This window comes from Podarcis erhardii (genome assembly GCF_964252035.2).
Source record: "Podarcis erhardii genome assembly, chromosome: 13".
Taxonomy (NCBI): domain Eukaryota; kingdom Metazoa; phylum Chordata; class Lepidosauria; order Squamata; family Lacertidae; genus Podarcis; species Podarcis erhardii.
In genome coordinates, this window is record NC_138502.1 from 24,442,457 (window position 1) to 24,456,257 (window position 13,801).

A 13,801-nucleotide genomic window follows, 5' to 3' on the forward strand; every position below is an offset into this window, starting at 1 on the left:
CAAGGAATTTTCTGTGGCTACAGTGGTAGCCATTCTTTACAGGGGCAGGTAGGAATTTGTCCACCGGGCCAATTGGGTCTGACCCGGGGATTTTGCCTACCTCATAGCAATCGTCACAATTGGGTTGGGCACTGGGGCAATCTGTTGTCTTGGATGGACAGGAGGTTGTAGTCTCCACCTGCCCCTCTAAATTCTGGGATACCTCACTAAAGGGATCTGGGGGAAGTGGTCATTTTCGTGTGCCCAGGTGGGGCCAGAGCCAAAGGCACTCCCGCAGACCCTGGTTCCTATGGGGGTCACCCTACTTGATGTATATCTTAGGAACCCCTGCGTGGGTTGACCAATGTGTCACTTCCAGTGGACATGTTGGAAGTATTTCGATTGCCCCATGCCCAAGCCAAACCTCTTTCATCTGTATTCAATAAAGTTGTGGCCTGTTTGGATCCAAACCAGTCTTAATGCTCTCTTATTTATTTGAGCTGGCGACAGTGGAGACCGACGTCTGGACCTGCAAGTCGTTGAGCTTGTGTATTAGTATCACTGAATATAGTGACCATGGTTCGTCTTGGGGTTGTGCACTGATTTGGCTGTTATGCTGCACCACAGATGTACTGTTATATTGTCAGGTAGTAAAAAAGCTAAAGTAGGGATTTTGCAGTGGAGCAAGCATTAGTGAAACATCACCTAACATATCTTCCTGTACACTTTTTAATCATTATGGTGCATACTCAGATAACAACAACAACCCTACCTCTATGCTCATATGCAGAAATTTATTTCATCATTTATTAAACATAAAATTCTTTTTAATAATTAGCCTATAATATTTGAAAACTAATGAGGTGTTTTTCCTCTAACAATTGATTCATGCCTCTATGCTTCTAACATTTAGAAAACTTTTCTGAAGCCCTAAATTTATATCATGGGGGGCAGGGATTATAGTTTTCCTCAGGTATCAGTCTTCCTCTTTTAATGACTTTGTTCAGGTTTGGATTTTTTTTTGAACTAATGATCAACACTATGAATATTAAATATAGGAGTAGAAAACAAAATAAAATAGCAATTGATAACTTGTGAAGTGGTGGAGTACTGCAATTCCTCTAAGTGTTTACAGAGATCAGAAATTAATTTCAAACTTCAAAATTTTGAATGCTCATCACAAGCATTCCCCTTCATAGAATATTTCCTACTATGCCTATATTTTAAGTGACGCACAGTGTAAATTAATAATGAAGAGTCTTCTTCAATAAAAGAATAAAAGCTTTACTGAGTTAAAGCTTGTTTGCAAATAAGCAGCATACTGAACAAAAGATTAAACTAGCTTCAGAACATACACGGAGTACAGGCTTCACTTCTGAGTCAGGCTCCATACACACACTGACTCCACCCTGCTCAGGCCCCACAGAGTCTCCAAACTGTCTGCCTGCAAGCAGATACAGATACAGTGGTACCTCGGGTTAAGTACTTAATTAGTTCCGGAGGTCTGTTCTTAACCTAAAACTGTTCTTAACCTGAAGCACCACTTTAGCTAATGAGGCCTCCTGCTGCCACCGCACCGCCAGAGCCCGATTTCTGTTCTCATCCTGAAGCAAAGTACTTAAGACTCCTTTACTGCTCTCTTTATTGCTTCTGCTCTCAAATACCTTTGTCACATGACATTAAGTGCACCCCATATTTAAAGCCCAGGTCTTTGTTTGAAATGAGCTTCTTGCTGCCCACCTCTCACCACAGAAGCAATGCCAGAAAGAAGGAAATGGTAACATAGGCACAGATATCAAGAAAGAAATCTTGTTAACTAGGGCTGGGAAATCTGTGGTTCACCAGATGCCCATCATCCCCACCAAGCATGGTCAATGGGCAGGAATATTGGGATCTGTAGCCTAGAAGCATTTGAAAGGCTGTGGATGCTGGGACACACCAGACACTGTTGGACTGCAACTCCCATCCCCCTCAAACAATATAGTCAATGTTCAAGCATTATGGGCTGTAGTAGAGAAACATTGGGAGGACCTCAGGTTTCCCATCCTTGTAGAGGAATTAGGAATGAGAGAGAAATTTGGTGCAGTTAGAATTTTAATGGAAGCTGAAATAATCCACACTTTCCAAAACAATATGCAAACCAAAATGCAGCTAAACTTCAAAATAACTACTTCAATTTTGTAATTCAGTTCTCCAACCAAATAAGGCTCTGATATTTGAGATTTGGAGGGAGGCCATGCATTGTTCATTAATTAATTAATTAATTAATTAATTACATGTATATACCTCCCTTCATCAGAGGGTCAGAAGGTATTTTACAGTATAAAACAAGAAAATACATAACAGAATAACAAAGAAAACAACGACGCTTGCCCCACGCCCCCACTTTAAAAGGCCATGGATTTTAAAAATTGTTTTCACCTAGCACCTAAAGCTATGTAATGAAGGTGCCAGGTCAGTAGGAAAGGTAAGGGAGTTGGCTCTGGTTGTATATATCAGAGCTGGGAAACCTACGGCCCTTCAGGTGCTGCTACCCCCCTCTCACTGATGCTTTGCCATGCTGACTTGGAATGATGGGAGTTGGAGTACAATATGATCTGGAGGCCCATAGGTTCTGCAACTCTGGCATATATGAACTAAACAGACATTACAAAGACCACAAGTTTCCAGTACTCTCTCTTTGGAAACATGGAAGTTTAAAAGATTTATTGTTGTATAACAAAGGAAGAAGTTTTTGAATACTGGAAGAGGAAATCAATGTTCCTTTTCTTCCTTCCCGAAATAACCCTGTATAGTGAACTATGTATGGTGTATAACTTTATTGTGAACCTACCCACCCCAACTCTAAGCCATGATATTGTGTTAGTGCTCAAGCAGACCAATCCGCAATTCCACCTCCCAATATCACCCTCAGTATTCCAGACATCTTAGAAAACTGAGCATACATATGGTAGCTCTTAGAAGTATGAAAGAACTAGCTTCTATTTACTGTGACCTTATTTTGAAACTGATAGGCACAGGGCCACCAGTATTTGGTATTAGAAGAACACAATTGTTCCTAATATTTTCTAATATGTGATGATACCACATAATATCCATATATATTTTTACAGGTAGTGTGAACAAATAATGTGTTTTGTACCTCTGTGCTAGATGAATGAGGAAGTGGAAGTTTACGGAAGGTCCAATTTCTATTGTTTGTTGGTCCTTGAAGAAAGCTGTACCTTTTCCATTCTTTTTCCAATATTCATGATATTTGGCTCACTTAGCCTACATTTTCTTAGTTCCTTGTGTAATTTCTGCATCTGTTGGTTTCACATTTCTCGTTTCATCAACAAGACGAAGTCTCCCCTTGACTGTTATTTATTCTTGGGGAAAATAGGTTGCCTCATAATAATTTATTGGCAGTGGATGCAGAGAGATTGCTAATTATTAGTTATGAACTCCAGTGAGAATTCAGGCAAACAAAATGAACTTAGACTGAAATAACATGAGAACGTTGCATTATTAAAGGAAACCCCTGAAGATCATCCTTTGGACCAATTCACATAATGTGGGTACACTATTTCATTTCTCACCATTTGATTGGGGATTCCCAGCTGAATTGGTACACTAATTTCATTCTGAAACACTCTGTTTCAGTGGGATTTTGTAAGATTCTATAATGACCCCACCATGTATTTTGAGTATAGGTGTACTTAAATACTTTAAATACTTTAAAAAGTAATTGAGTAGTACCTTAAAAGTTTAAGGTTGGAAGAGTTTCAACTTCTCTGCCGTTTTGTTCAAACTACATGGGTATTACAAAGGGAAAAACAAGAATTGAAGATAAAAAAGAAAGAAAGAAATGGATTGAAATTTAAAATCAAATTTTGTACAGGGAAAGGAATAGGAATTTGTATATTGGACATCCTGCAAACCAGGGATGGGGAACCTGTGGCTTCCAGATGTTGATGGACTTCGACTCGGAGCAGCCCCATCAGCATGGTCAATGGTTTTGGATTATAGGAATTGGAGTACAACATCACCAAGAAAGCCACAGGTTCTTTATCCTTCCTGTATTCTAGCCTTGATTGAGATATTTACAATGTGGCATTGTACTATTTTTCGTGTTTGCTATACATCAATACAAGAAGTGCTACAGAGAACATTGTATAACCACATAATTTTAAAAAATCACTCATAATTTTTATTTTTTGCATGTATTCAGTTTTATTTAGAAACATGAAGTAGACTGCCAATCCCGATTCACAAATGCCTTCCAACACTTTTGTAGTAGCCTTTCCAGGACTTCCTTTACATCCTTGTTTCTCAAACTGTATATAAGAGGGTTAGCTATGGAGGGAAGGACTGTGTAGAGAACAGAAACAATTTTATTGAAATATCTCATGGATTCCCTGCTTATTGTGAACAGAAGAAAATATTATAAGGTCCTTTGCTTCTCCTGAAGTCATCTGATATCATTGCCTCTTTCACTATCAGTAGTTATGCTTGCCTACATATGTAAAGCAGTTTTGTTTGTAAACAAAGCATAAATTGTATCAGAATGGTAATTATTTACAAAAAAATATGAAAAAAAATTTTACTTAAAATATAAGTTATGTATCAAAACTAACAGGTTTCACAAATATGATAGACTTTATGACAGGTTTTCTTAACATCAAAACACTGACAGTGGTACCTCAGGTTACAGACGCTTCAGGTTACAGTCTCCGCTAACCCAGAAATAGTACCTCGGATTAAGAACTTTGCTTCAGGATGAGCACAGAAATCATGCCGTGGCAGTGCGGCGGCAGCGGGAGGCCCCATTAGCTAAAGTGGTACCTCAGGTTAAGAACAATTTCAGGTTAAGAACAGACCTCCAGACCGAATTAAGTTCTTAACCTGAGGTACCATTATATTAATCTTTCCTCAAACACCTATCCATTAAAAAAAACCAACTTTTGGATAATTAAAAAAAAATAAGAACTCATATCAGGTAGTCAAAAAAAGTAATTTAAACAAAATGCTTATAAAAAATAAGATAATTACTTAACGTTAAGCTTCTATTGCACATTATATCCACTTAAGTCAGCAGAAAAAGTATAAATAGGTGATGTTCGAGATGTGCCCTTTGAGAAATTTGGTTTTGACAACTGCAAAATAACATCCTTGAAATCAATGCTTGCCTTATCTTCCACAATGGGGAAGACAAACATACAAGATCCTGTTTTTTTCCTGAGATATGACACTTGATGATCAGTCATATTCTAGACAGCATAGTACATCACCTTGCCAACAAAGGTCCGTATAGTAAAAACTATGGTTTTCCCAGTAGTGATGTATGGAAGTGAAAGCTGGACCATAAAGAAGGCTGATTGCCGAAGAATTGATGCTTTTGAATTCTGGTCTGGAGGACTGCAAGAAGATCAAACGTATCCATTCTTAAGGAAATCAGCCCTGAGTGCTCACTTTGGCCACCTCATGAGAAGAGAAGACTCCCTGGAAAAGACCCTGATGTTGGTAAAGATGGAGGGCACAAGGAGAAGGGGACGACAGAGGGCGAGGTGGTTGGACAGTGTTCTCGAAGCTACGAACATGAGACTGACCAAAATGCGGGAGGCAGTGGAAGAAAGGAGTGCCTGGTCCATGGGGTCACAAAGAGTCGGACACGACTAAATGACTAAACAAATCAGTCATATTATGTTTAGAAATTGAATGGAGTGTGCAAAACCTCTAGGGCAAAGTCCAGTAAGTATGTCATTAGTGAAACCACAGAAGGTGTGATCCAACAGTGATTGTGGCTCATCTCAGCTACAGATTTGCTAGTCCTTTGGCAAGGTAAAATTAAGGTATAGAAAGCTTTTCCTGACATGATGTTCCCTGCATAATGATATAAAAGACAACTCCCTATTCTAACAGAATGTCTGGCAATATGTTACAAGCGAAACCTGGAAATTTTGCAGAACATTCATTTTGATAGAGTCGCACATTTATTTGCTTATCTGAGAGTTGAGAAGCTTATTGTTCCACTAGATATTCACAAATTATTGTGCACTGTAATTTGCTTTATTTCATTTTTCTTACAAAACTGATTTATTGATCTCATATATATACCATACTGGCGCAAATATAAGCTGCACCCGAATATAAGTCACACCTTTAAAATTCAAGGGGAGGGGCAGAGAGAGAAAAAGACAATACCCAAAAATAGCCTGCTCCCTTAGAATTCTGCAGGCACTCACACCCGTTTCATTTTACCATATGTTTGTTTCAGCAGTGATATTGTATAAGCCAATTTTTGTAAGGTCACAAATTTAACTTGCACTTTAACTTTTCATGGTCGGAATTTGGAAAAAAAGCGAGGCTTATAGGCAAAACGGGATGAGGATAACAGCCGTAGCACAACTATTATCACTTCCACAGTAAACACTTATGGAGACAAATGACAGTACGTAGAATGTTGCTTCTTTTACACATTCACAAGCTTATTAGCAATTGCTTTGCATGATACAATGCTACCAATATTATTTCTCAAGGCATTTTTTACTTCTTTGTTTCTCAGGCTGTATATAAATGGGTTGGCCAGAGGGGGCAGAACTAAATACAAGAGAGAGGAAAATTTTTGCATCTCTCCGTTGCCTTCCCCCTTTGGTAGCATATACACAATCATTAGTGAACCATAAAAGATCGAAACCACAATCAAGTGAGAGGAGCAGGTGGAAAAGGCCTTTTGCCTCCCTGTGGTGGAAGGGATTTTCAAGATGGCAACAATTATATATACATAAGATGTTAAAGTTAAAAGAAAAGGAGGGAGTGTGAATATAATAGCCACAATGAAACCCAACATTTCCATCAAGCTGGTGTCACTGCAAGAGAGCTTAAGGAGTGGGAAGTAGTCACAAAAGTAATGATTAATTTCATTGGGGCCACAAAATATTAACTGCAACATCAGACTGAGTAATATCAGGAAAGCTATAAATCCATTGATCCAAGATGCAACTGCTAATTGGATGCAAGTCCATGTGTTCATGGTTGTAAAATAATGCAGTGGTTTACAGATTGCTAGATACCTATCATAAGACATCACACAAAGTAAATAGCATTCTGCAGCAATCAAGGAACCACAGAGATACCACTGCATAAAACAGCTGGTGACAGAAAGTCTTCCATCTCCGGTGGAGAGAGACAAAAGCATCCGTGGAAATACATTGGAACTATAGCAAGCCTCCAAGAAGGAGAGGTTCCCCAGGAAGAAATACATCGGTGTATGAAGATGCTGATCAAAAACAATAAGGACAACAATGAGAGTGTTTCCAGCCATCATCACAACATAAATTACTAGAAATGTCAGGAAGAGAAGTGTCTGCACTTTGTAGAATTCCCCAAATCCCAGGAGGATGAATTCCTCAATCCCTGACTGGTTTTCCAACTTCATCTAATTGAGAAATGTCAGATCCTATTCAAAAAAGGAATAAAAAAAATTAGAAATAATTGATGAGTCCATTGTCACATTAGTGCAAGAGGTTTGAGAGCTGATGTTAGTATACAAGTGGTAGAGCTTGTGTATTAGTGTCATTGAATATAGTGACCACAGTTTGTCTTGGCTTTGTGTAAGATCTTTCACCAGTTCAGGCCACTGATTTAGCTGTTATGCTACACCATAGATACTCTGAAATGTTATATCATCAGTTAGTAGTGGAGAAAACATTAGCAAAAAACATTAGGGAGTCTTGATAACAAAGGAGTGTAGTTAATTAAGAAGATTTATTGCAAAAACAGAGTACACCGGAGCGGTGATCACAGCAGTGGGCCCATAAATCAAAGATGTCCCTTCTAAGAAGGGTGTTTCCGGTGAGACCAGAAACAGCTGAACATCCTCTTGTGACGAATTCTGTCTTGAAGACCCCCCCCCCATACATCTAGACCTTGGACTGAGGGGGTTAGCTGCCACCTCTTCCTCCTTCTCTGAAACAGTACTTCCATGGTCCTTCCTGCTCTCTGAGCTGCTTTCATTTCTAGCCCTGCATTTTGTCCTTCACTAGTGCACTGGCAAGCTGCCAGCTGACTCTCTGCAACTCTGTTATCAGTTGACATTCCTAAGGGTGGGGGAGTTCTCTCTCGGCTATAAGCATCCTGTCTTGCAGTTAACTCTCTCTCTTCCTGGCTACTTCCTTCACTGGGAGCTGGTTGCCAACTTTCCCTGGGGGCTGGCTCATTCATGACAGATAATATCTGACATATGGTCAGTGTGAACTGAAATACACCCAGGAGTGATTGTATAGTGGTCGGTGCCATGCTGCCACTTTTCAATCAGTGTTGCTGCTGCTTCTTACGAGGATGATGAAGGGTGGGGCAGGGAGGTGGCAGGTCAGGGTTCCACAGCTGCACCAGAGGGAGTTGCAGATTGGCTCCTCTGGTGCACTCACATAACTCCAACACCCTGACATCCTTCAGCATCACAGCAAGTGACAGCAATGCATTACTCTAAGCACACAATATGCAGCTGGAAATAAAACATTTTAAGTGTGTCATAAAGTGTATTATACACACGTGACACTAGATGACAATGGTGAGCTATGGGAAATTCAGTATTTTGTTTTCAAAACGTTCTTTAAAAAAGCATTTTCACAGCATTTTTTATATGTGTCTAGATTCTACCTTGTATACACCTGCATCTCTAGTATGCTTTCCTCTAGTATGGTCCAAAAACAATACTGGAAAGTCAACATTTGGTACTCATTAATGGCCGTTTCTTATCAGATCTCTATGAAATGTAGACTTCTAAAGCTAATTTCATTCTTCTCTCATGTATCTTGAATTTCTGACCAATCCCACCCACCAGTTTTTGTAGTTCCTTAGGATGCCAGCTAAAATCTAAATTCACACATCAACAGCTTGTGCTAGAGGTGTATATGATTGTCATTGTATGATTTTGTATGATTGTCATTGAATATTGACTGGTTACTTTGCTCAAGACGAGACACAATTCTCCAAGTTCCTTTATTTTCATTTTCTTTCAGGGATGAATGCTGTACCTCTTCCATGCTTGAGTACCCATCATTTTTGGGTAGCAGGGGCTGGAATCCATCAATGTCTGTATGTGTGTGTTCCCTAACCCTGAAGAACATGATGCTAAGCAAGTGCTAATATGATCTGTATCTTGGTTGAAAGGCGACTAGGTAAGAGCAGGAAATGAAAGGTCATAAAGCTAGCTTCCTCAAAATGTTATACAAAACATTTTCATGATTTGGAAATAACACCTTGACTGCATGTCCCAATTATTGTCCAAAACAGTAAGCTAAAGATCACCTAATGAGATCATCTAAATTATCTAAAACTATTTTTGAATTGCTATTTCAAAATTTACCCCCTGAGATGTCCAATTAAATATAATTTCTAGAAGATTTACTAATTGAGGCATCTAGTAATATCTGGAGACAAATTCCATGTTTGCATGTTGTAGGATAAATAATGCACTAGGCGAAATGGCGTCCATTTCATTTTTCACACATCATACAATAAGCTCAAGAAGACAGAGGACTGACGCACACCATCCATGAAAAGATAAGGATTTTTTATTTTATTTTTAATCTGGATCTTTAAAAACATCAAACTGAACAGGAGCTCTGGATATGCTTTTCATCACATAAAGGTACAAACAAAATGCAACTAGATATATCTTTTTAAAAAATGAACTTCTGCTACAGAAAGTTAGAGTTCTGTTCAAGTCCCATTCAAGTGCATCTGAAAGGAGGTGTTTTTTTTTTTTTAAAAAAAAGGAACAAACCAACAACAACCACCAAAATTCACAATCATAGAGCTGTATTCCATGTGCAAGAACAGAATAGATCTTTCCCTTCTATTCCTTCTCACTCCTCCAGATGATTGGGAAGCCTACAAAACACTCTGGGCTATCATTGTGAAAGCTGCCTTCCTTTTGCCCCCATTATCTTTCTGTATTCTCATTGTCTAGTTAATACATATTTTGTTTGCTCTTTCAGAAAGACTTTGACTACTTTTATAACCAAAATGAAGGCAACCTGTTCTTTGATAAATTGCAGCTCCAAATTATATACTCACTTATCCTACTTAAAATTATGGAGATTACCTCTCCACAGATATGTAAAGAATGACATTACAATTGACACTTTGTAGGAAGCATGTTTTGTTTTTGTTTTTTGACATTTGACATTCATTATTAACTTTGTGCAGGTTATCTTATTTCAGTTTTATATCTTAAAGTTTTATATCTTAAAACTTATTGTACACTGTCAGAGTTGCTGCTGATGGTGTTTGCGTGTACAAGTGAAAAAATATAAAAGAGAGGACTTGCTCATGTGGCATTAACTGAATGGAGATAAAGATTCATAAATAATTCTAGACAATGCCACTGAGACCAAATAATCTTTTTCAGATGGTAAGCAAATTGAATTGCATATTTTACATCAGTGCATTAAAAAAAACTTAAATGCATCAATAACATTTATTATTAATTTACTAAAGGAGCTCTACATTACATTTGTAATTAACTTAAATGAATTCCTGATTTCAACTCTATTTTTATTCAAGCCATGGCTTGGGGTGTTAAGTTTTTAAACATCTGCCAAGACGCTGCCTTTAACACCCACTTCTTGCAGAAACATAAACAGGTGATAATGGTTATCTTAATGTCTCAAAAGGTTCACCTATTGATTCCTGCTAACCAAACTGCTTCTGAAGGTGAGGTCGGGTTTTCAGAATTGACAGTAAGAATAGTTTTGAAACTGTAGTGATGTGGAAATGTGGGGCTGACAAGGAGCATGCAGCAAATGAATTACATTGCAAATGTGCTGAATTTCTGAAAACCTGGTTATTTGTAATATAGTAACAATGTTGATTATTCTACTGCAGCACCCAAATCCTCTTTATAAATGGAATCATAAGACAAAGGAAATGAAATGAATGGAAGTGCCTGTAAGGGAAAATCAAACTCATGTCACTCAGTTTATCCTTCTGGGATTCCGAGAGCTGAAGAATCTGCAGGTCCTTCTGTTTCTGGGATTCCTTGCAATCTACATGGTCACCATGGCAGGGAATCTTCTCATTCTTGTGCTTGTAGTTAGTGATCAGCACCTTCATACCCCCATGTACTTTTTCCTTGGAAACCTATCTTGTTTAGAGATCTGCTACAGCTCAACACTCATCCCTGTATTGCTTACCACTCTCTTGTGGGATGGAAAGGTCATTTCATTTGAGAGCTGCTTCCTGCAGTTATTTTTCTTTGGCTACTGTTTGGGTGCAGAATGTTATTTGCTTTCTGTGATGTCCTATGACAGGTATTTAGCAATATGTAAGCCACTGCATTATGCAACAGCTATGAACACCAGGAAGTGTGTCCAATTAGCAGCCGTGTCCTGGACAAATGGTGTCATAGGCATTTCCATAATCATGGCTGCTATGCTGCAGCTTACATACTGTGGCCCCAACGAAATCGATCATTACTTCTGTGATTCCGTTCCACTTAAAAAACTTTCATGCAGTGACACAAATTTGGTAGATTATGTCAATTTAACATTGCTGTTTATATACACTATGCCTCCATTTCTACTGACTCTAGCATCCTACATATGCATTATAAGGGCAATCCTAAGAATCTCATCAACCACTGGAAGGCAAAAGGCCTTCTCCACATGTTCTTCTCACCTCATTGTTGTTTCAACTTACTATGGCTCTTTAACAGCTGTGTATCTCTTACCAAAGTCCTCTTTAGTTAACAAGGCCTTTTCTCTTTTGTATACAATTCTTCCTCCTCTAGTAAACCCCCTCATATATAGCCTGAGAAATAAAGAGGTGAAGAGGGCCTTCAGAAAGGCAAAAAATAGGATAGCAAATTTCAAAATATTTCAAAATGTGCTAGCTAACTTGTTTAGCATTAAAGATTAGTGGGGGGAGGAATAGGAAGACCAGGGAGAGAGTTGATCAATACTGCCCTGCACCTGTAACCTGATCTGGGCACAACTTGCCGCACCCAAATCTCAACCAAATCAGTTTGGGGCGGAGCTAATGTGTAATTAGGGCTTCTTAAACCCCTGACTAAACATACAGTCAGGAGGGACATGGAAGAAGGAGATGCTGATTCTCATCCACTGCCACCTGACTGAGCACAGACCTGATTTGGTCCAAGCCTGGATCTCTCAAAATTGACCTGATTCAGTTCAAGATTCAGGCTTTGGGTCAATCTGGCACAAAGTCCTAGTGATCAGATCCAAATGAATCTGTGTGAATTGCATTGATGTTTGGTGACGTGCGGGTCCTTTTGTACTAAGAAGAGGGTAGAATGAGGGTGGATGGAACGAATTGGGGCATGCATATACGTGCTCTGCTGATATGGGGTGGGGGTGGGAACAGAACCCCCGTGTGAAATATTATATATATATATATATATATATATATATATATATATATATATATTCTCCTTCCCACTACTTTGATGGTGGTTTTGTTCCAAATGGAGATTTATAATGCCACTTACCACAACACTCTTCAGATCAATGGACTAGCTGCTGTAACTTCAGTCCAGATACAACTTCTTCCCCTTTCTAACTCCAGAAGGAATAGCTTGGAATGGCTGTAGAATGTTCTTCACAGGGAAATACATACCATCATGCTCATTTTTTAGGTGCCAGGCTAAGACCTTTTCATTTGCTAACTAAGCTAGCCTCTGTGGTATTGCTAACCTTTTAGTGTGTATGTGGTTGCGAGGGGAAGTTGGTTTTGCCATTATTGTGTTACTACATTATCATTGCATTAAAAATATTCCTACCAATGGATGTTTATAAATAAGAAGAAGGAGAAGAAAATAAGAAGAGCCTGGCTGGATCAAACCAAAGGCCCACTGAGTCCAGAATTCTGTTGTGGATATCAGATCCCTGAATTATACTCTCAATAATCAGGGAACAGAAGACTCTGTCTTAAATTACATACCTCCACCTCTGTGTATCAATTCCGTATTAAAGATATTAAAGAAACATAGAAAACATAGCTTGTGATGTTTCATTACAGATCTCCATTAGTCAATCATCATTTTTTGGTAAAAGATGAGCCCCCAATAGGCATACTTCATTTTAAGCGAACATCCATCACAAGACATGTTCTGCAACTTTTATATTTGGACGATGTGGTGGTACTTCCACACTCGCAGATAGAATTAAACCACTTATTGCTACACCTTTTGGAGTATTGCGAGTGCACACTAAATTCCGAGAAGTCAACAATCATGGTCTTTGCAAAGTCATGGAGAGTGCATAAGTGAGTGATAAGGGGAAACATCATTGAACAAGTTAAGTGGTTTAAATATGTAGACATTTATTTTCATTATAAGGCTGGCTGGGTCACAGAATTTGCTATTAATGCTGCTAAAAGTAATATGCCAGTGATCACTCACTTCTGTTATTCCAAAGGGAACCAGTATGTTCTGGCAGCCCAGTGGATGTGCAATGCTAAGCACACAACTACTATATGACATCCCAGTTTGTACAGTATATATCTATATCCTGATATACAACAACATAACAGCCTTATACCTCTAAGCAAAAGAGGGTGGAATGTTTTCAATTTACATGCCTTGTCTCCTGATTTCTTGAATTAGGATATATATAATGGTTCTATTGGGAAATGTTTACATAATTAAGTGGAATCCTAACTATGCCTACTCAAAATTCATAAGGACTTAGTTCTGTATAGATATGGTTAGAATTGTAGCCTAAATAGCTGGTAATTTCCACGAACATTCATTCAGTTTTATTTATAAGAGAGGAGTTCTATTAAATTTTGAATTTCTGATGCATGCATTTCACTTTCA

General features: G+C 38.5%; 3 protein-coding genes across 3 annotated transcripts in view; 1 reads left to right on the plus strand and 2 right to left on the minus strand.

The window, feature by feature from the left end:
* The window catches only part of LOC309327030 (vomeronasal type-2 receptor 26-like), a gene marked incomplete at both ends in the record, with an annotated part of 336,857 nt that overhangs the window by 188,046 nt on the left and 135,010 nt on the right, over positions 1–13,801 (minus strand). The window lies entirely within an intron of this gene.
* LOC309328472 (olfactory receptor 2AP1-like) lies at positions 6,431–7,282 on the minus strand (the record flags this gene model as incomplete). The annotated part of the gene is made up of 1 exon (XM_081838470.1): positions 6,431–7,282. One exon carries the CDS (start codon positions 7,280–7,282, stop codon positions 6,431–6,433), a length of 852 nt encoding a protein of 283 aa, XP_081694596.1.
* LOC309328473 (olfactory receptor 10A7-like) lies at positions 11,011–11,883 on the plus strand (the record flags this gene model as incomplete). Its single annotated transcript, XM_081838471.1, has 1 exon — positions 11,011–11,883. Exon 1 carries the CDS (start codon positions 11,017–11,019, stop codon positions 11,881–11,883), a length of 867 nt encoding a protein of 288 aa, XP_081694597.1. The 5' UTR covers positions 11,011–11,016.